The 24,594-nt window shown below is 37.9% G+C and overlaps 1 protein-coding gene across 4 annotated transcripts in view; it reads left to right on the top strand.

Moving 5' to 3' along the window:
• LOC126469873 (exocyst complex component 1) overlaps nucleotides 1–24,134 on the top strand; it is a 273,287-nt gene extending 249,153 nt beyond the window's left edge. For 3 of the 4 annotated variants that reach the window (XM_050097195.1, XM_050097194.1, XM_050097196.1), the window contains 2 exons: nucleotides 3,372–3,566; nucleotides 4,190–7,356. In XM_050097195.1, the coding sequence (XP_049953152.1) occupies nucleotides 3,372–3,566; nucleotides 4,190–4,342 (348 nt within the window). In that variant the 3' untranslated portion in view covers nucleotides 4,343–7,356. Of the gene's footprint in view, nucleotides 1–3,371; nucleotides 3,567–4,189; nucleotides 7,357–23,910 lie in introns of those variants that run through there. The other variant, XR_007586087.1, reaches the window with a different exon arrangement.
• Nucleotides 24,135–24,594: the final 460 nt, after the last annotated feature.

Here is a 24,594-nt window from a genome sequence, read left to right as displayed (position 1 = left end):
TAATCATGGGTTGGAGCACTGTGCCTTACCTAAGATTCCTATTTAATGTATTTATGAATGATTGTGGGCCCCCAGATGAATTAAAAGAAGCAGTAGTAAAAATGTTGGTATACAAAGGAAAAGGAGAATGAAACAATAGCAAAAACTACAGACTGACTTGTATTGTAAGTAAAATATTTGAAAGGTTCACCGATAAACACATATAAGAGTGTTTCCTGGAAGTAAGTTGATGGTGTACGTAGCAACAGGGTTTTCATGGGACTCACAGCTAGCTCGTTTTCAGCTGGATATATCAGATGTGATTGACAGGAGAGGGCAACTTGATTGGATAGCCCATGATCACGCCAAAGCTTTCAGTAGGGTGAATCACATGGTACTGCTAACAAAACTACAAGGACTAGGTCTTGATGAATTAGTAGCATGTTGGGTGACAGAATATCTACAGCGCATAGAACAGAGACTTCATATCAAAGGTAATAATGATAGAGAGGTGTATCACAAGGCAGAGGCCATTGCTCTTCCTGATTTATGTCAGTAATATTGAAGAAGGGGTAAACTCTGAGTTAAGACCGTTTGCTGATGACAAAGTAGATTACAAGGAAGTAAAAACTTAGCAGGATGAGACCTTCTACTGAAAGATCTAGAAGTCATCAGAAACTTGATCCAATGTAACACAACTTTCTCTTAATTTCCATATTTAATTTAAGGAAATTGAAATTAATTGTGTTACAATTAAATATGCAAATTAGGAGAAAATGCATTTGCCAACATCTCATTTCTCCATTTCTGTGGATCAAGTTTCTGATTACTTCTAGGTCTTTAACTAGAAGGTCTCATCCTACTAATCGCCAACTTATCTGCATAAATATGATTACATCTCCTGATTGTGAATGATACTTTTACTGTGATCCCAAAATCACGTGCCTCCATGTCTCAGTCTCAGTCTTACCTCAAAGTCTCCATAAATTAATCAGTTCCACTATTGTATTACCCTGTGCATGATGTCTCTCCTGTGTCATATATTACATATAAATTCTGCATGGGTAAATTGATTGCCCTTAACAAGACCTAATCAGTGACATTTTTTGTTACACTCAGATTAATTTTTTACAGTTATTTGAATTTGGCCAACTCAGGACCATGTGAAAAGGCTGATTTATGATATATATTTTTTTCGTTCCCAATACTTGTTTATTCTTACTCTCAGTTGTCTTCTTTCTCATGTCCATGTCCCTCCTCTCTCTTTTTGTGTTTTCTTCTGGAAACCCTTGACATTTTGCCTGAATTCACGTCTCTGTCTTTTATTCCCAACTCCTGTAGCTCTTTCTTAACTTCTTTCTTCATGAAAACACGTTTTGCTTCAAAAGCAATTACTCCAGAGTAAAGGCGTTGTTGTTAGTAATTCTTATTACTCTCTGCATGTTGGTATATTTGCCTGTTATTTATTTTATCTGTCACCTATAGTTATCTAGTCCCTCAGTATGAATATTCTCCATAATTTGCATACTCTCATGAGCTCAGAAGAGGAGAGGGGAGCCATTTTCCCCCACCGCAATTCTAGTTTCCAAAGTTTTTCCCTGTCATCATTGCGCTCTCTCTCTCTCTCTCTCTCTCTCTCTCTCTCTCTCTCTCTCTCTCTCTGTGTGTGTGTGTGTGTGTGTGAGAGAGGGAGAGAGAGAGAGAGAGAGAGAGAGAGAGAGAGAGAGAGAGAGAGAGATATATATATACACATCAGCATTCCGCCTACAGCTCCACACTGTCCAACTCATCTCTTGCACTAGTTTGGAGTTACGGAAATTCACCACCTCTATGCCAAAGTGGCCCAACCAGTATCCCTCAACTTCTAAGTTCTTCAACCATAAATCAAGATAAAGACAAATTAACAGACTTTGAAATACAAGAAATATGTAACAAACTGTTTTGCATAGAAAAAGAACAAGAACTAACATGACTCTCAGTAATATTGTACCAACAGACTAGAGAGTAAAGGATTTGTAAACTGTTGCAATTATAGGAATAAAGTTAAAAATGTTATCAATCCAGTGATACTGTCATACTTTGAAAACTATGTTGTAGTGTAGATGGGAGATGTAGTTTTTATCGTCTAATATGGTTGCTGCCTTACACAGCTGGGAGTGTGAAAGTTTAACATAGATTCTATGCCATGTTGCAACGTGGCAGTTTTCCAGACACAAAGCTCTGACAGAGGTGTAATCAACAATGACTGACAATGAAAAAAGCTCAGAAATGACGTGGGATCAAACCTATTTAAATCAAAATTACATATAATTCAGTAGCAAACAAATGTACAATATTCAAGTTTCTTACCAGATTGTTTATTTGTGTAGCATAGTTTAAAATTTGAATGTACAGATGCGTATACAACACATTTTAAAAAACCAATATAAATAACCACATTTGTTCATCACTTCATGTTCAAAGGAGACAATGAATAATAATATCTTTTGGCAGTACCTTTTTGTTTCCTCCAGCAAAGCACTTAAATTGCATCACCTTCCACAGAAAGCAGACTGCAGAAAAAATTTTCTGCACAAAAAGACATATAGTATACATACTGCAAATTTTATCATACTTTCTAAGTGTCAAAATGAAAATATGCAAAGGCACTACCAAAATGTACGTCTATGGCTGTTAATGCACCAGAAATGTTTGCCTACTCCATAACACATAAAAAGTGTTAATTTTGTAATTATTTTTCCAGTAACTAAATGTTAACAATCATTTCATAAACTCACGTAAGAAGTACAATAAAACGGAACTTATTTAATATATTTTTCACGTGAATAAAAAGTTACTCTGATGCTTGATGAAAAATACTACTCTCTAAGTTTTCCCCCAGTATTCATATATTCTCTACCCTGTTTGTCAGGCCTTTTTTGCCATTTCAAATTTTTTTGGTTCATCTGTGGAAATCTTTTATTAACTAAATGAATGAATGAATCCTTTTGAGTGTGAAATTATGTAATTTCAATGAGCTCAATCAGAGAATATTTATGTGAACCGTAACAAGACAAAATAGAATTAGAAATTGATACAGTGGAATAAGCTTGTCTGAGAGTAATTATTGAAATGGGCAGGCTATTGTGCATGTGGCGTCCTGATGATAATTTTTTATTGAAATATTTAACATGTCATTAATATGACAACAAAGCCAAATTGTTGCTGGCGATAATATAAAAAGTGCCATGGGGATGAAACTTGTGCCACATTAAAATTAATAGCAACGTGATTTATTTATTATAAGTCAGAGATAACAGATTTGTTAAATGAAGACCTATATGCAGATATCTATATTACTTTCTACACTTAACTGTTTAAAGTTTAAAACTGTCAACTTTTTTATTCTGCAGTTATTTTTTGATGGAGTTCAAGCTAAAGTTGCTCAAGGTGTTAAAGAATCGGAGATAAGTTATCAGATGGCTTACAGCAAACAAGAATTGCGGAAAGTGATAAAAGAATACCCAGCACGAGAAGTGAAAAGGGGAATAGATAATCTGTATCGCAAAGTGGAGAAACATCTCTGTGAGCAAGAAAATCTTTTGCAGGTAATTAGTGACATTATAATTCTTCTCCTTGTTCTAATAATAAAGGTAAATTGCACAGTGCAGTTATTGTATCATATGTACTCCACATCAATTGTTCATAATTGGTAGCTTGACAGTGTGTGGCTTCATACATCTTTAACTTTTAATATTGCCTATACATCTCTCTGGGATGAATATTAGCGGTGATACTCTAGATAACATTCATTATACATTGAATAAATAAGATTTAAAGAACCACTTTTATACCTTTGTTTTTTAGTTCACAAAATAATGAATATCTTGGAGAGAAAATAACACTTATGTGTAATTGGGTAAGGAGGGAAGTTAGCAACTATTTTTCCTGTAAATCTGGCTTAGGTATTGTGCTTTAGTCCCTCCTCATCCTCCTCCTCCTCCTCCTCCTCTCTCTCTCTCTCTCTCTCTCTCTCTCTCTCTCTCTCTCTCTCTCTCTCTCTCTCTCTGAAGTGAAGTAGTCAAGATCTGAGTGGAGAAAATGAACTATAATGCTCATGTTATAGCCCAGCTTCTTAAAGTTGTTGAGCTTGTCTGCGACGATTGTCTTGCAGTTTGGATCTGTCTTCTTTATACGTTTTCTGATTTAATGAGATGTTTTTTGTTTACAGGTTGTCTGGAGAGCCATGCAAGAAGAATTCATACAGCAGTATAAGTATATAGAAGAACTTATTCAGCGGTGTTACCCTGGCTCCATGATTACACTTGATTTCACGATACAGAATATTCTTGAATTTTTTTCAGAAATAGCTAGGTCACATTAGCAAATGTTCCTTCCGAAAATGAAAATGTGGAAGCTGTTTGTTTGAAAAAAAAATCACAAATAGATAGCTGTACTGTAAGATCTTGGAATGACCGAGATAACACAGGTCTGTAAAAAAATATTTTTGGAAAGTTATTTGAAATTTGATAACTGACTTTTATGTACTTTTCAGTGCTGATTTCAAAAATGCAATCCATTTTTTCTATCATGTCTTCTTTTCTCGAAAAAAAGGAAGTATTTTTGGGCATAATAACAAAATTTAAGCAATTTATCACATTTTTTCCAACATTATAAAATTTTATTTTATTTATAAATCATGTTCTAAACTACGTATCCAGTACACTTCCATTTCTCTTGTGGCTAGCATTGCTGTCTCTGGATCACGGGGTCCCGGGTTCGATTCCCTGACGGGTTGGGGATTTTCTCTGCCCAGGGACTGGGTGTTTGTGTTGTTCTCATCATTTCATCATCATCAACATTCGTAAGAGAGACTCGATTCGACTGAGTAAAAATTGGACTGCGTAAAAATTGGGACTTTGTACAGGTGCTGATGACCGCGCAGTTGAGTGCCCCACAAACCAATCTTTTAAATCCATTTCTCTTTAAGCTCATAAGTCCTTATAATAACACTTTCAGTTTTCTTTTATTGCTTTTCTGGCTGTGGACTCGTTGAGGATCATCTCTTTTTATCATCCAGCAGTAGTCCGCTATCATGTTGACATTCCACCTTCCTTGATATCTTCTTTCCATTTCTTTGATGTCTTGGCATCTTTCGCTGTGCTCTTCACTTACATCACCAAGGTTTGCAGGGAAGTAGTCATAATGTGAGTGGAGAAAATGATCTTAAATGCTCATGTTACAGCCCAGCTTCTTAAAGTTGTCGAGCATATCTGCGACGATTGTCTTGTAGTTTGGATCTCTTTTGTTTCCTAGGAAGCCGGTAACAACTAATTTAAAAGATTTCCGTGCTGCCTTTTCTTTTGTTTCCATTTTGTCCACAATTTTCGGATCTGTCATTAGTTTTCTAATGTCTGATCCGACAATGATTCCTTCCTTTAGCTTTGCCTCGGATAAGCCAGGAAACTGTCCACAAAGACATTTGAAACACGCCCCTTCTTTTGGCAATGCCTTAACAAATTGTTTCATCAGCCCCAACTAAATGTAAAGTGGTGGAAGTAACACCTTTTAGGGATCCACAAGACTTTTTCTCTCAACATTTTTAACCCCTACCTGCAAGGTTTTTCTCAAGGGTCAAGCTTTTTTTTTCTAGTGTTGCTTTCTGTCTCTACTGTCCCATTCGCAGAGAAAACAAGGGAACTTTGTATAGCCACTTTGTTCACCAAACAGCATTGAAACCACTTTTAAATCACCACATAGTGTCCATTTTTGTCTGAATAGCATAGTTTGTTTAAAACCAGTTCAAGGTTTTCGTAACATTCTTTTAAGTGAACCGAGTGTCCAACTGGTATAGAAGCATACTTATTGCCATTGTGTAGAAGTACTGCTTTATGGCTTCTTTTTGAAGAATCAGTAAAAGGTCTCCACTCATCAGGAGCATATTCTATTTTGAAACGTGCCATAAGTCCAGGAACATCACTGCAAAACACCAGGTCACCTTCTTGAGAGAAGAAAGATACAAACTCCTTTTCCCTTGATCGATACCAAGAAAAGGATGTACCCTGAGCCAACACATGTTTATCTTTCAATCTAGATCCTAAAACCTCTGCTGATTCTTTAGAAAGGCCTAAGTCTCTAACTAAATCGTTCAGTTCAGATTGTGAGAATGGAATGGAATCAGTTGTGCCAGGATCATAGCAATCTCTGTCTTCTTCACTATCACCTTGCTGAGCCAGTGACTTGTGATCATCTATATCATCCAAAGAATCTGGAGAAGAGGGTATTGGTACTTCAGGTCCATGAGGAACAGGGCGAATGGCTGATTGAATGTTAGGGTAAGAAATATCCTTTCTGTTTTTCAAATTGAAACCTCGTATGTTGCAAGAACAAAAATAGCAGTCATCACTACGATTTTTGAGCTCCCTCCAAACCATTGGTATTCCAAAACGTAAGGACTGCTTTTTACGTTGAAACTGTTGCCTCAGTTCTTGAACACACACTGAACAAATTTTGTGTGGGGCTGAAGGCTTATCTTCATCACCTAACTTTATGCCAGAATAGGTGAAATGTACTTTTACAACAAAATTCATAAATGTTTCTTTGTTGCTTTTTAACGGTATAGTTACCACAAATGTAGTAGAAGCAATGTGGCAAGTGTATACATCCTCTGGTAGCCATTGTCCACTGTCCATAAAACAATTTCACAACACAAGAAAACAGTCACTACTTTAAAGCACTAGTAACAACAACATGCGAACAGCACAGAGTGAAGAGGTACTGTGAACTGAAGGACAATAGCAGAAGCTCACTGCTTGGTGATGGTGGGGGAAGGGGCAGCGCGACAGACAGGCACTGACATGAAAATACTGCTGGCTTCTCCTAATTACTCCTTATATTATGTATATCTAGTATAAAAATGGCTAATTAACAGTTTATGAAGATCTTAAAAACCAAAATTCAAACTCACTAGAGTGCTGAAATATTAATAAAAAAAAAGCTAAAACTAGACAAGCAATTTGTGGAATAGCTGTATGTGATGGAATTTTTTCATTATTTTCCCGAAATCAATGTTGAAAACACTATAAAAATCACTTAATAAATTTGAAACAATTTTTATGTCGCAGACCTGTGTAATTATTTCCTTACAAAGAAATTCTTTTTTTTTTTTTTTTTTTTTTAAATATAAGCAAACCTTAATGGTAAAAATTATGTTTATGTCCAACACTGTGGGTTACTTTCATTGTAACAGTCATTGCAGAACACCCACACAGTATGGTAATCTTGATTAGATTATTATCTCTGTATATAAATGTGATTGTCATAAAAAAAAAATCAAAAGTTGAAATGTTATGCTTGTAAGACATGAAAATAAATTTCATAGTGTAATAACTTTGTAAATAGTGTTATTAATCTTGCAATTATGCTTTATTAAACCCTTTAAATATATTGAAAAAGGTAGGTGGGTAGATGCATTTTATTTGAAGCAATTTGAAGAGATCAAGATACACTATGTCATCAAAAGTATCCGGACACCTGGCTGAAAATAACTTACAAGTTAATGACGCCCTCCATCGGTAATGCTAGAATTCTATATGGTGTAGGCCCACCCTTAGCCTTGATGACAGCTTCCACTCTTGCAGGCATATGTTCAATCAGATGCTGGAAGGTTTCTTGGGGAATGGCAGTCCATTCTTAACAGAGTGCTGCACTGAGGAGAAGTATCTATGTCGGTCGGTGAGACCTGGGACAAGAGCGGCTTTCCAAAACATCCCGAAGGTGTACTATAGGATTGCGGTCAGAACTCTGTGCATGCCAGTCCATTACAGGGATGTTATTGTCGTGTAACCACTGTCACAGGCTGTGCATGATGAACTGGTGTTCGATTGTGTTGAAAGATGCAATTGCTATCCGCAAATTGCTCTTCAACAGTGGGAAGCAAGAAAGTGCCTAAAACATCAATGTAGGCCTGTGCTGTGATAGTGCCACACAAAACAACAAGGGGTGCAAGCCCCCTCCATGAAAAACAAGACCACACCATAACATCACCACCTCCAAATTCTACTGTTGGCACTATACGCACTGGCAGATGACATTGACCGGGCATTAGCCATACCCACACCGTGCCATTGGATCACCACATTGTGTACCATGATTTGTCACTCCACACAATTTTTTTCCACTGTTCAGTCGTCCAATATTTATGCTCCTGACACCAAGCGAGATGTCGTTTGGCATTTATCAGCATGATGTGTGGCTTATGAGCAGCTACTTGACAATGAAATCCAAGTTTTCTCACCTCCCGCCTAACTGTCATAGTACTTACAGTGATTCCTGATGCAGTTTGGAATTCCTGTGTGATAGTCTGGATAGATGTCTGATTATTACACATTGTGACTCTCTTCAACTGTTGGCAGTCGCTGTCAGTCAACAGACGAGGTTGGCCTGTGTGCTTTTGTGCTGTACCTGTACCTGTCCCTTCACATTTCCACTTCACTATCACATGAGAAACAGTGGACCTAGGGATGCTTAGGAATATGAAAATCTCGCGTACAGACGTACGACACACGTGACACCCAATCACCTGACCACGTTCGAAGTCCCTGAGTTCCGCAGAGCACCCCATTCTGCTCTCTCACGACGCCTTACGACTACTGAGGTCGCTGATATGGAGTACCTGTCAGTAGGTGCCAGCACAAAGCACCTAATATGAAAAATGTATGTTTTTGGTTTCATCTGGATACTTTTGATCACATAGTGTAGGATAGTCATTTGAGTTACACAAAAACTTAAAAGAAGTATATACAGGAACAATGAATGTGGTGAGATACTGAAAAAAAAGTGCAAAAACTGGGGCAGATAGCTAATTAAGAATTTCCAAATCATTGGAAATACCAGAAAACATGCATATCAATTTTGATATGTTGCACTGTGCTCTTCTAGGTTGTCTGAGAGGAACTTTTTAACCAAGTTGTTACCCTTATGTAAATAGGCACACTGCAGTTGTTCGCAAAATATGAGAAACAACTAATTAACTATAAGTACTCCCTGACACCAAGCTGATTTCATAACCTATGGTGCTGGAAGTCCTGGAGGGAATGCAAATAATGGGAATGGGAAAATTTGCTGTGTTTTGCGATTGATAGGCATCTAAAATGTATGGAAATAGTTTGAGTTTAAGGGGCAATTTCCTCCTTCAGATCTATCTGCGCCCCCCCACCTCCAAAAAAACACACCACCAGTGGATTTATTATATTCCACTCAGTTAATTTGTCCTAGGTAAGTGAAATGGTTGAGAGGAATGAAAAGAAGAGGATAGGGAAGCTGCGAGAGGTACCAGCAAAGGTGGAGGGTTGGAATATGACCTGCACTGGTGCAGGCAGGGAAATGACACATGATGAAATTGATGACTAGGTTGGGGAGAGGGGATACAATTTTGAAGAGGGGCACCATGGAGAGAACCCTGTGGGTGTAAGTTAATGGAGTGAAGTGGTAGGCATTGGAGCAGGGATGGAAATGGAACAGAGATCAGATACCCCTATCTGGAATTGAACCCAGGACCTCCAAGTCTGGAGTCTTGGTGCTTGACCCACTAGACCACCACAACCAATTTCATCTTTACGATATGTAGCTGGAGTCGGCCCAAATATATACTGCTCTCACATCTTTCATATGACGCCCAGTATCACTTTGTACTGTCCCTGTTAATACATATTGATAAAACGATTTTCACACCAAACTAATATGGGACTGTTATATCGAATGAGCAAGTAAAATTCTGCTTTAAAAATCATTTTGTTTGTAACAGGAAACAGACCAATCCTTTCCATCAACACTGGGTGTCACGCGAAAGATGTGATGAGGGGTGTTTGTTTGGGCTGACTCCAGCTACACAATGCAAAAATGAAATTGCGAATTTACACACAGCCACTGTATGGTGGGTAGTGGAGGGTAGCACGTACCACCACTAATCATTTCCTTTCCTACTCCATTCACAAATTGAGCAAAGGAAAAATGAATGTCTAAAAGCCTCATTATGGGCCCTAATTTCTTGCATCTTATCTTTGTGGTCCTTACGCGAAATGTAAGTTGGTGGCAGTAGAATCGTTCTGCAGTCAGCCTCAAATGCCAGTTTTCTAAATTTCTGCAATAGTGCCTCACAAAAGGAGTTTCATCTTCTCTCCAGGGATTCACATTTGAGTTCACGAAGCATCTCCATAATATTTGCGAGCCAGTGGAACCTACCGGTAACAAATCTAGCAGCACGCCTCTGAATTGCTTTTATGTTTTCCTTTAATCAGACCTGGTGGGGATCCCAAACACTCTGATAGTACTCAATAATGGGTCACACTAGTGCCCTGTTTCCAGTCTCTCTTTCCCAAAATTCTCCCAATAAGACAAAGTCGAGTGTTTGCCGTTTTGATCATTTGCTCAATAACATAAAATGTTTGGCAGATAGTGAAGCAAGTTTTAAATCTAATTTAAAATCATTTCTCCTGGACAACTACTTCTAATCCTATGACAAATTTCTAGCAGCAGCAGCTTCATTCATCTGTGTATCTCTTTTTACAGGGATTTAGGACATGTCAAAAGTATTTACAAGTTTAGATCAATTTAAAATAAGCTAATTCATATACACATATATTTACACACTTCTAGTTAGAGACAATCACTAGATTTACTCCTGGTATGCAATATGTTTTTTACAAATAACTTATTAAATAATGTAATGCCACACTGTTCACTCATATCTCACTATCAGTCATTGCACACGCTATGCACACATTGTTTCATAACACTTCACTCACTACACACACACACACACACACACACACACACACAGGTAATCTCTGGGCCACTTTCTGTACCACAACTTCCCATTTGCTATCCTGAAAAACTGAGTCAGTATCCATCCATAATGAGTGACATGTTGAGCTCAGAAAAAGGAAGAGGTAATAGTATTTTGCTATGTATAGCTTGGGGGTAAGTATTTCTAGAAAGGAAAAAAAAAAACAAAGTGAAGGTGTTATATGGAATGTTGGATATTTTATAATCATTATTATTATTATTATTATTATTATTTATTTGTATAACATTTTTTGTGAAACCCGTACTCTGTTTTATCTAAGTAATCCTTCAATATATAAAATATATTGTGTAACAGGTACTTTGTAGATGCCCTTTTAAATAAGTGTATTTTTGCAATTTCTTTAATCTCTTTTGGTAATTTGTTGTACAGTTTTATTCCTTGGTAGAAAATGCTGTTTTGAGTTTGTTTATTTTTCTTGGTAAATGTAATTTGAGTCTAGCTCTTGTTGCATGGTCATGGACAGAGCTGTTTGTGCAGTTACCAATGTTACTTTTAACGTGTACAACTGACTGGTAAATGTATTCACATGGAGCAGTTACAATTTCCAGTGTTTTGAACAGGTCTTTACAATGAGGTCGACTAGTATTTTTGGTTATTATTCTTATGGCTCTTTTCTGGAGTTTGAAAACTGTGTTTATATTTTGTGCATTTGTTCCCCAAAAAAGAATGCCATAGCTAAGAATTGAGTGTACATATGAATTATATGTAACTAAAAGATTCTGCATGCTACACACTGATGATAATATTCTAAGGGCATAACATGCTGATGACATTCTGTTTGCAAGTACCTTTGTGTGTTCACACCACTTCAACTGAGAATCAATATTCATCCTAGAAATTTTGCATTTGTTACACAGTCTATAGAGGTGCCATCTAAATTTAATTTAACATTGTCATTTTTCCTCTTCAAACTGAAATCCATTGCATTAGTATTCTATTTTCAATGTCACTTTATTGCCTATTGACCAATCATAAACTTCCTTGAGAGTTTCATTTGCTTTGTCAGCAAGGAGTCCTCTTGTTTTCTCAGTGACTAAAATATTGCTGTCATCAGTGAAGAGAAAATTTTTTCACCATGAGTAACACTATTGGGGAAAGTCATTGATGTGTATCAGGAATAGTATTGGTCCTAATATGCTACCTTGCGGAACCCCTATATTAATGTATTTTGGTTCTGATAAGTGTTTTACTAAATGTTTAGATCTATTTGAAGTATGTATTATCTCTACTCTTTGTACCCTATCTGCTAGATATGATCGAAACCAGTCATTGGCTAACCATCTTATTCCTAATGCTTCTAATTTATTAAATAGAATCTTATGGTCGACTGTATCAAATGCCTTAGAAATATCTGAAAATGTGCCTGTGACACACTCATCTTTATAAGAGCATCAAGTTCAACTTTTGTAAATTCTATGGCCGACTCCATATTTTTGCCACTTCAGAAACCAAACTGTGATTTGCTTAAAAGATTGTATTTATTCAGGTAATTCATTAATCTGTCTTTCATAATTGCTTCTATTATTTTTGAGAATGCTGACTGCAGGGAAATGGGCCGGTAATTTTCTGTGTCTTCTGCATTACCTTTCTTAAGCAAAGGTAAAAACTCTTGCCTATTTTAACTGCCCTGGAATTGTCCCTGATGTGAAGGATTCATTTATTATATTTGTTAAGGTGCCTTGTATAACCCCTATGCATTGTTTCAGTACACACATTGCTACTTCATTTAAGCCTACTGACATTTTATTTTTTAGTTGTTGAACAGTTTTACTGACTTCATTCTCTGTGGTTGGGCGTAACAGCATTGTATTTAGTGCAATATTATTTACAGGTGTTATATTTGTTTGGGGGAATTTTTGCCGCAAATTCTCAGCAATACTTGAAAAATGCTCATTTACATATTTTACTAAGTGCTGTGTATCATTTATTACTTCATCTCCCTGTCTTAGCAGCATGTTATTCTGCATTTGTTTGCCTCTCCCAGTTTCCTTTTTTATAACACCCCGGGCTGCTTTGCTTTTATTCTCTGCATTATACAGGGTGGTCCATTGATAGTGACTGTGCCAAATATCTCACAAAATAAGCATGAAATGAAAAAACTACAAAAAACGAAACTCGTCTAGCTTGAAGGGGGAAACTAGATGGCACTATGGTTGGCATGCTAGATGGCACTGCCATAGGTCAAACTGCGATCAACTGCATTTTTTAAAAATAGGAACCCCCACTTTTTATTACATATTCATGTAGTACGTAAAGAAATATGAATGTTTTTGTTGGACCACTTTTTTTGCTTTGTGACAGATGGCGCTGTAATAGTCACAAACATATAAGTATGTGATATCACGTAACATTCCGCCAGTGCGGACTGTATTTGCTTCATGATACATTACCCGTGTTAAAATGGACCATTTACCAATTGTGGAAAAGTTTGATATAGTGTTGATGTATGGCTATCGTGAACAAAATGTCCAATGAGCGTGTGCTATGTATGCTGCTCAGTATCCTGGACATCATCATCCAAGTGTCCGGACCGTTAGCCAGATAGTTACGTTATTTAAGGAAACAGGAAGTGTTCATCCACATGTGAAACGTCAATCACGACTTGCAACAAATGATGATGCCCAAGTAGGTGTTTTAGCTGCTGTCACAGCTAATCCGCACATTAGTAGCAGACAAATTGCGCGACAATCGGGCATCTCAAAAACGTCGGTGTTGAGATTGCTACATCAACATCAATTGCACTCGTACCATATTTCTACGCACCAGGAATTGCATGGTGACAACTTTGAACGTAGTGTACAGGTCTGCCTCTGGGCACAAGAGAAATTACCAGACGATGACAGATTTTTTGCACGCGTTCTAATTAGCAACGAAGCGTCATTCACCAACAGCGGTAATGTAAACTGGCATAATGTGCACTATTGGGCAACGGAAAATCCACGATGGCTGTGACAAGTGGAACATCAGCGAGCTTGGTGGGCTAATGTATGGTGCAGTGTTATGGGAGGAAGGATAATTGGCCCCCATTTTATCGATGGTAATCTAAATGGTGCAATGTATGCTGATTTCCTACGTAATGTTCTACCGATGTTACTACAAGATGTTTCACTGCATGACAGAATGGCGATGTACTTCCAACATGATGGATGTCCAGCACATAGCTCACATGCGGTTGAAATGGTATTGACTAGCATGTTTCATGACAGGTGGATTGGCCGTCGAAGCATCATACCATGGCCCACATGTTCACCGGATCTGACGTCCCCGGATTTCTTTCTGTGGGAAAAGTTGAAGGATATTTGCTGTCGTGATCCACCAACAACGCCTGACAACATGTGTTAGCACATTGTCAATGCATGTGCGAACATTACGGAAGGCGAACAACTCGCTGTTGAGAGGAATGTTGTTACACGTATTGCCAAATGCATTGAGGTTTACGGACATCATTTTCAGCATTTATTGCATTAATGTGGTATTTACAGGTAATCGTACTGCAACAGCAAGTGTTCTCAGAAATGATAAGTTCACAAAGGTACATGTATCGCATTGGAACAGCCGACAAAATGTTCAAATGTACCTACATTCTGTATTTTAATTTAAAAAACCTACCTGTTACCAACTTTTCGTCAAAAATTGTCAGCTATATGTTTGTGACTGTTACAGTGCCATCTATCACAAAGTGAAAAAAGTGGTCCAACTAAAACATTCATATTTCTTTACGTACTACACGAACATGAAATAAAAAATGGGGGTTCCTATTTGAAAAACGCAGTTGATATCCGTTTGACCTATGGCAGCACCATATAGCGGGCCAACCATAGCACCATTTGGTTTCCCCCTCCAAGCTAGACAAGTTTCGTTCTTTGTAGTATTTCATTTGACGCTTATTTTGTGGGATATTTGGCCCGGTCATGATCAATGGACCACCCTGTATATTATTTTGTCAGTAAATGACTTTTTTGCAGCAATCAGCACCTTCCTATAGATCTTTTTGTATCTATGATAGAAATTTAAGAATTATGGATCTTTGCAAATCTTTTTCATGGAACTGAGGTGTTTAAGTGTTTGGGAAGGCTTCTTAATACCTGCTGTTATCCATCTGTTTCTGTCAGATGTTGATACAGACATGCATACTTTCGGAAACGCCTTTTCAAAGTTCAATTAAAAAAGTGTGGAGAATTTAGAGAATTTCATATTCACATTGGTTTCCTTATACATTTCATCCCAGCTTTGTTTTTCTACTTCTTTTGAAAAATCTTTTATTTTAATTTGTGATAGATGTCGTTTGTAGGTTTGTAGTTTAGGGAATGATTCGAAGCCTGATTTTACTGTTGTTATTTCACAGAGCTGGTCGGATTGTCAGAGATCTTTTACAGCTGCATCACATTTTTCCCTGTCCATATTTGTAGTCACATGGTTGATTACTGATGCAGTCATTGGAGTAACCCTTGTTGCACTATTTACCAATAGGGACGTGCCAAAACTTTGAAGGATGTTTATGAAGGTGCTGCTGGATTCATTTATGATGTTAGTGTTGATGTTAATGTCCCCACACAGAATTATGTTGACCTTTGTACTTGAGACTTTATCGAGAACTTCTGTTAACTTATTGAAAAAAGTGTCCACACTACCACTGGGAGATCTATACATACGAAAAATGATTAATTTCTTAGTGATATCAAGCCCTGTTAATTCAATAGCTGATATTTCAAAGTGTTTCTCTTCACTGACAGTACTGAGGTCATGTCTTGATTTGAACTGTGTTCTTTTTCCGATATAAATGCATGATCCTCCACCCCTGGAAGTACTTCTGCAGTAAGAGTTTGCCCTTTCATACGATGATAATACTACATGTTGGATTTGTGTATCTCTACACCAGTGCTCAGTAATACAAACTACTGTGCAGTTCAAAGATTGGAGCTCAACTTCTAATAGTTGTATTTTATTTTTTATTGATTGCATTTTTTGATGGAGGATTGTTAAGTCTGTGAAATGCTCCATGTTACTCTTTCCAACGGTTTGTTTTTCTTTGTGACATCTGGTATATGTGACGTTTGAGGTGTTAAAATCTGCCTTATGAGTGATTGTTTCAGTATTTTTTAAAGTGCTGGAAATACTCTTTAGGCAGGGAAACCTGTTGTCTAGATTTATCCTAAAAAAGACCTACTTTTCCTACTTATGACAACAGGTATTTGACCATGTGTGGCGCGATATCCACCCCCTATAGTTTCATGAATCGGCTGCACCAATCTTCCCTTCCCAGTCCTGTTTCGGTGTAGGCCATGCCTAGTGAAACCCCATCTGTTGATAGTCCCGAATGGCACCAGAGAAACATGAGCAAAGTCGGCTGTCCTCAGAGCCACCCCCAACCCCACATTGATTCACCTCACAGCTCCATCAAGATGTGGTCAATCACAACACCAGAACAGCTCAACAAAGTGTATGTTGGTGCCATGAGTCAGGGAAGCTATCTTGTCCAGGTCACCACCAATGTCATATGCCCCATCTCTGTCCAAACTGTTTGCTGCCCCACCCACTATCACTACATGGTCCTCTTTTGTAAAGTCCTTACATAAAGATCCTAGGTCCTCTATCATATGACTTAGCCCTGCATTTGGCTTGAAGATACTGGTGGCCTGGTATGCTGCCCCTAAACTTTCCTGTGACTGAGGGCCTACACCTTGCCCATGGCTATTACCTAGCAGCAGCACTTTTTTCTTCCTAACACTTTGTACGTTACTAGGCTTCTTGGCCTCAGTTGAAGTGTGCTGCACTTTTCCTGCTCCTCGTTCTACCTGAGGCTCTTCTCCACGTAACTCTGGCAGTGGTAGATACCTGCTCCTGGTGTTGATGATAAAACTGTCAGATTGTGTTCTCTTTCTTCCTATCCTCCTACCAGCTGCCAGTTCCCAACCACCCTCCTCCTCCCTATCTCCCTTGATCCTTATGAGTTCCTTCCTTGCCTCCTCCAACTGTGCCTGAAGGGCACAAATTTTCCTTTCCTGTTCCCCAATCAAAATGTTCCTACTGTATACTCTGCAGTTCCAGGAGAGAGCCTCGTCTGTTCTCCCAACATTCTCCCCACTGCATCCTCTCCAGTGAAAATATTTCCTACAAGATTGGCAACAAATCCTTCTACTCACTACCCTATAACAGCTCTCACATTTCTCACTCATGGCCAGTTTCAAAAGAATAATTAAGTTTTAAGAATGTTTTGAATTTGTCTAGGATGTGAGATTGGCTGTGTGTAAACACAAAACGACACAAAGGTCTTATGTACGGTGGTTGTTGTTTTTGTACTGTTTCTGAGATACAATGACAGAAGAATGAATTTGTAATTACTTTGCTTTTAGAGAATTTACGTTATCAAGCATGTTTGGTCAGGTTTTTAAACATTTATAACTCGGAAAATATAAGCCTAGATCGTGTCTATCTAACTAGTAAACAGTACGAAATGTGTTAGTTAAATACAATTTAGAAGCATTTAATTACACTTTTATGTGACAATAGACACTGATCAAACTAGTAGCTGTCTTTTTTAAATGAATTTTGCACTATCAAGTAAACCTGAATAGAAATTTTTGTGTTTATGTCACGCAAAATTTCAGGCTATGTTGCGATTATCGGGACTTCAGCTAAAGAACAAGTTTTTTCAAGAAGCTCTGCTGGGTTGCTAATATTCAGTTGTGTGACAAGAATGGACACTACAGCAAGTATACAAGACAATGAAAATTTAAATTTGATAATATTTCCTCTTAAATAAGTTCTTTTAGTGGACGAAGAAAATACTTGTGATCTCACTCGGCAGCCATCTATTATTTAAATGCACTTGCATGTATGGGAATAAAATGATAATGTGTTCATTAATGTTAACACTAATAATGTGTACATATTCTGTAAACTGACTCATTCCACATCAATCTGATAAGAGATCATTCAAATGATGCATGGAATATGTAACTCACTAACTAACTAACTACATGCTCATTCTATTTCATTTTGCTTTGCAGTGTTATGCCTAGATATTAAATCAACCCAACTTTGTCAAGCAATAGGCTACTAATATTTTATTCGAACATTGCAGGATTGTTTTTCCTACTAATCTGCATTAACTTACATTTTTCTGCATTTAGAGCTAGCTGCCATTCCTCACACCAAATAGATAGTGTGTCTAACTCATCTTGTATACTCCTACAGTCACTGAATGACAACAACTTCTCATGCACCACAGCATCATCAGCAAACAGGCATAAATTGCTGCTCATCCTGTGCGTCAGATCATTTATGTATATAGATAATAAGAGCAGTCCTATCACACTTACCTGGGGCACTCCTGTGGTACTCTTGTCTATGATGAAACACCAGAGAAAATGCATCTATCAAGACTTCAGACAGGAATAAACATATTGGGAATGAGCATTGAGTACCCTCTCTTCCGGAATAGTGTATTTACTGAGGAGCATGTGATAATTGTTAGGCTATTGTAGCCATGCATCATAAAACAGAAAATCGGTTCACAACACTTATTTATATTGATCATGTTAATGCACTGAAAATAGCTAGAATTCAAATTTTACATAACACTTGTGTTATTAGCTATTATCAATAATGTTTCCATCAATTGGTTCTACTAACAAATTCATCAGTGGAGTAGGAGTAGTTGGGCATGAGTAAATCCTGTAGACCCTTAAACTGACCATTATCAGTAGCTAAATATTTTTATGGCTGCTTGCAAGTTACTGAAAATGTGTGTTCCCAAATAATGGGCGTTTTATGGACCAAAGTCAGCGATTTTAGGTATTTATGAAGATTGCCCTTATTTCTAATATTGAATCTACGACCTGAGGTGTTGGATTGGAAAGGAGATATATTATTTATAACAAATTTCATTAAGGAATAAACATATTGGGAATGAGCATCGAGTACCCTCTTTCCTTGAGCAGATCTCTGCAGGACATACTTTATTTCATACCACAAATAATTCATATTTCCTGCATTTGGCCTCTGAAAGTTTTAGAATGTCTTGATGAGTTACTCAGAAAATGACTCTGTGTTACATTAAGGAGTGAAAGTATGACATTTTTTATTTCATTTTTGTATCATGTATGTTGAATAGATCCACATTGCAAATAAAGGTTTGTTTTAAGTGATTCAGCAGTTCTATGGTATGTTCCTCCCAACTGAATTTATCACCAGTTTGTGATTCCAAGAACCATCAGCATCTCCTGTCCTCTTGTTGTGTTATGGTAGACACATACTGGGAGGAAACATCTTACAAATACTGTATTGCATAAAGTGTCATTTCAAATTTTAGTGACAAAGAACTGGCTAGTAACCATTTATTAATGTCCATGAAAACTTAACGATCATCGAAGATGAGCCAAGGAAATTGCGAAGAAGTTCTGTGTAAGTCTTGGACAGGGAATTGTTAGTAGACGAATGCTGTGAGTGTTACTTTTAACATTATATGACCACTGCACCTCTTTCACAGCATCTATTAAAATGCACAGTTGCTCCCTTGTCCACATACTAACTGTGTTGTTCTGTCTTTAGTATCTACTGTACTGAAATGCAAGGGAATCAGCTAGTGATGCAGACATCAGCCTTGCAGTTCTTGGTCCATGTATTGTGGCACGTTCACAATATCAAGTTTATTCACTTCTGAATGGAGATTTCTCTTATATATACACCTATCTACATCTACATTTATACTCCGCAAGCCACCCAACGGTTTGTGGTGGAGGGCACTTTACGTGCCACTGTCATTACCTCCCTTTTCTATTCCAGTCTCGTATGGGTCGCGGGAAGAACGACTGTCTGAAAGCCTCCGTGCGCGCTCGAATCTCTCTCATTTTACATTCATGATCTCCTCGGGATGTATAAGTAGGGGGAAGCAATATATTCGATACCTCATCCAGAAACGCACCCTCTCAAAAACTGGCGAGCAAGCTACACCGCGATGCAGAGCACCTCTCTTGCAGAGTCTGCCACTTGAGTTTGCTAAACATCTCCGTAATGCTATCACGGTTACCAAATAACCCTGTGACGAAACGCGCCGCTCCTCTTTGGATCTTCTCTATCTCTTCCGTCTACCCGATCTGGTACGGATCCCACACTGATGAGCAATACTCAAGTACAAGTCGAACGTGTGTTTTGTAAGGCACCTCCCTTGTTGATGGACTACATTTTCTAAGGACTCTCCCAATGAATCTCAACCTGGTACCCGCCTTACCAACAATTAATTTTATATGATCATTCCACTTCAAATCGTTCTGTGCGCATACTCCCAGATATTTTACAGAAGTAACTGCTACCAGTGTTTGTTCTGCTATCATGTAATCATACAATAAAGGATCCTTCTTTCTATGTATTCGCAATACATTACATTTGTCTATGTTAAGGGTCAGTTGCCACTCCCTGCACCAAGTGCCTATCCGCTGCAGATCTTCCTGCATTTCGCTACAATTTTCTAATGCTGCAACTTCTCTGTATACTACAGCATCATCCGCGAAAAGCCGCATGGAACTTCCGACGCTATCTACTAGGTCATTTATATATATTGTGAAAAGCAATGGTCCCATAACACTCCCCTGTAGCACGCCAGAGGTTACTTTAACGTCTGTAGACGTCTCTCCATTGATAACAACATGCTGTGTTCTGTTTGCTAAAAATTCTTCAATCTAGCCACACAGCTGGTCTGATATTCCGTAGGCTCTTACTTTGTTTATCAGGCGACAGTGCGGAACTATATCGAACGCCTTCCGGAAGTCAAGGAAAATAGCATCTACCTGGGAGCCTGTATCTAATATTTTCTGGGTCTCATGAACAAATAAAGCGAGTTGGGTCTCACACGATCGCTGTTTCCGGAATCCATGTTGATTCCTACAGAGTAGATTCTGGGTTTCCAAAAACGACATGATACTCGAGCAAAACATCAAATACTCCAGAACATATTTCTATTAAATTAAAACTCTAAAATACTTAAGAAAACATTAAGGTGAATAAAAAATAATTTTTTTGAAATCAGGACTCAACCTTTCAGATGACAGTCCATGTCTATATCCTTTCTAGTGCAGTTGGTAACCATTATTTCAGTCTATATATTTGATCTTATGATAAGTTAAAGGCCACAAATTCCAATGGCATTACCTGACATTTAATTTCTAGAAACTGTACAAAAACAACACGTTCTTAATTAATCTTGAATGCACCAGTATGTGGAAATGGCATAAACTAGCACACATGCTATAGAACAAAAGTCCTTTAAGACTACAAATATATCTTTTCCTGCTATTTTATTATAATAAATTACATGAAAAAAACAATATTTTGAAAAACTCTCAAAATACCAGTGCTGTGAAGCAGCATATATTAATAGCATGTACATTATAATATAGAAACCACCAAATACCAAAAATAACTGCAAGCAGTATTGACCACATTCCTCTTCACAAAGCAAAATTCAGATGTGTGATTCTTTATTGCATGCTTAGATGTGTACCAACACATGATGGGTCAAATATTTTTATGATGATGATGATGGTGGTGCTTGGAAAATTCACACTGTACTCAAGACTGCAGTTTCAGTTAGCATTTATGATTGATTAGCTGAGGACTGCTAGTTGAAATGTCTGAGACTTACATTTTCCAGTGCTGGATTGGATAGCTGTTTGGGAGTATTTTGAACGACGATATCATGGATCATTGAACAGGATAAGAAACTTGGCATATCTGACATGTAAAAGAATATTTGCATGGAGATCAGCTGAGCCTGCCTTGCATAATTGGTTTGATCACTTGTGTGATTCCTGAAAACTTAACTAGATCCTACCAAAGCTAGATGCTGAAAATATTACCTTAGCAAATTTCATACTTCTTGAAATATTTATGACACTATATTTACTAATGATATGAGATTTCTAAGGAATTGATACATTTTTATGTCAGCACTTGGAGAAAAAAAAAATGCCTGCCAACTCCCCGAGCCTGTTACCATATACAACACTATGAAATGTTACATTAGATGCTTGATGTAAGATGATCAGTCCTCTTTGATTAATTGGAATGCTGCAAGCATTGGAGGGGGTAAGTGCAATGCCATGGAGTGTTATAGAATGATTGCCGAGACTGCCAGTGCTTTTCTTGCTTCTGAAGTAGTTAGTTTTTCCCGTAATGCTGTGACATGCATTGTTGTTGGGCGGCTTGCTTTTCGACTGTTGTTGTTGTACCTGTGGATTTGTTGTGGACTTTCAACATCATTGTAGTTGTGGCCATGTTTCCTGTTTATCCTGCATTAATGTGCATCACACTTTTCATTACCACTGAAGAGTCAAAATAATCAGCAAATACCGTGTCGTCATATGCAGGGGCAATCTGAACCGAAGTAAGCAAGCTAACACTACACTAACACTGCCAGCATAATTCTGCTGAAGATCCAATGATAGCACATTATCAAATAGTATATTTAACTGGTGAATGTCTGATATCCACAGTGTATGGAGATAGAAATGAACTGACAAAAGCTGGCTGTCACATCTCTTAAATGCAGGCAGGATGTGTCAACATTATATTTGGTGTTTGGCATTGCATTGGTAGGTGTGCTATTGATGACGAGGCATCTTGTTGAGGGTAGCAACACCTCTAGTTAGTTATCGCTATAAAAATATCACTTCTTACAAAAATAAAAGGGTTTCAAAAGTGGCGAATTCACTGAAGTAGTATGTGATTGCAACACATAGTAAGTACTGATGTAGACATACATTTTGCCAAAGTCCCCTACTATTTGTCAACTAAGTACTAAGGTACCGAGTGTGAGAGCCAAAGAAAATTTTGAGGGTAGTACAGGGGCGGCAGAATGATCTGACGGTTTTTGCGCCGCGTGGTTGAGTGAGTAGGCGGTGAGGGATGATGGGGATAGGTGCATTTTAGAGCCTACACATGGACATTTTTAGTAGCCATGGAGCAGTGGTAGGTTGAGCATCGTACATTTGTTATCAAGGCATTTTTTAAAAGTGGTGATTCCTGTATTGCTGTGCAGTGGCAGTTCTGAAGGCATTTTAATTTAGGTTCACGAGAAAAAGTTCTAACATGCCACACAATTGTGTTGTGGTGAGTAACTTCAGGGCAATGGCCTTGCCACAGTGGATACACCAGTTCCTGTGAGATTCACCAAAGTTAAGCACGTCCCTCCTATCCGCATCCTCCTCTGAGGATGACACGGCGGTTGGCTGGTCCCGGTAGGCCACTCGTGGCCTGAAGAAGGAGTGCCTTATTTTTTATTTTTTTAGCAACTTCAGACTACCATTTCAGTGTTGAAATGGAAGTCAACAGGCTGTCCAAGGTCAGCTCGGACACCAATTAATATTGATACTGTAAGAGAAGCTGTGGAAGCCAGTCCTCGGTAGCCGACCCATAAACAAGCTGCTGCTTTGCATATGTCTGAACAATCAGTAAGACGAATTTTGTGGTTCAATCTGCATTTCCATCCATACAAAATGGCTATTTTTCAGCAGTTAAGGCCCAATGAATATGCAAAATGAAAAGCATTTTAAGAGCAAATGATTGATTTGATGACAGATGAAAAAATCTTCATGATGAGCAACGAGGCACATTTTCACCTGGACAGTTATGTAAGCAAACAGAACTTTCATTATTGGTCAGCTATAAATCTTGAAGAACTGCATGAACATCCTCTGCATAGTCCTAAGGTCACTGTGTGGTGTGGTATAATAAAAACATCTGTCATTGGGCCATACTTCTTTGAAGAGGGTGGTCAAACTGTTCTGGTCAATTCACAACATTATCTGTTGATGTTACAAAATTCCTGATCCCTGAACATAAGAAAAAGGTGGTCAAACTGTTATGGTCAATTCACAACATTATCTGTTGATGTTACAAAATTCCTGATCCCTGAACATAAGAAAAAACACTTAGTGTGCGTTAGAATGTGGTTCCAGCAGGCTGGGGCAACTGCTCATACAGCCAAAGAGCTGGTGGACTTTTTGGAAAGTAAGTTTTGTGGATGAGTAATCTTGCGTTTCAGGAATATTGCAAAAATCTAAGCGTTTGTGATTTTTTTCTTGCAGGGTTTCTTGAAATCAAGAGTCTACACAAACAAACCCCACACATTGGGTGGACTTAAGGTGGCCATAACTCAAGAAATAGCCAACCTGTCTCCTGCAATGTTAGGAAAGGTTTTTGACAGTTTTGGTGCGAGACTTAAAGAGTGCTTCATCACATAAGGGCACCATTTCAAGGACATCATCATCAAATCTTAAACTGATGAAACCGGTTGTTCCAGTGTTATTTTCTTTAATTTCCATTAACCCCATTCTGTAATAACCAAAAAAACATTTTTTATCACTCTTAACATTTGTGTTATTTGTAATTTAAAACCATCAGATCGTGCACAGTATCGTACTTTGTGTAACCTGTTCAGCCTTCATAACTTAAGACTTATTTGAAATGAAAAATGGTCATTACACCATTACTGTGTGAATTTGTTGAAAAATTGTACCCCTGTAGTTAATTAATGTTAATGCTGATCCAGATACACCATGCCACTGCATGGAATGTGATTATAGTCAGAATCAGGAATGATACAAAATCAGGGAAAGAGATAGTAATTCCATTTTTATTTTTCTACATAATTTTTTTTTTCCACTTTCAAATTGACATGGCTACACCGTAAACATTTTGCAATAACTTCACACATGCAACTGCTTTGAAGTGGTGGCTGGTGATGTTGCATTTGTTTTGCAAGGAACATG

Source organism: Schistocerca serialis, chromosome 3 (genome assembly GCF_023864345.2).
Source record: "Schistocerca serialis cubense isolate TAMUIC-IGC-003099 chromosome 3, iqSchSeri2.2, whole genome shotgun sequence".
NCBI lineage: Eukaryota > Metazoa > Arthropoda > Insecta > Orthoptera > Acrididae > Schistocerca > Schistocerca serialis.
The sequence above is the reverse complement of the archived record's forward strand: the minus strand, read 5'-3'. Positions and strand labels throughout refer to the sequence as shown.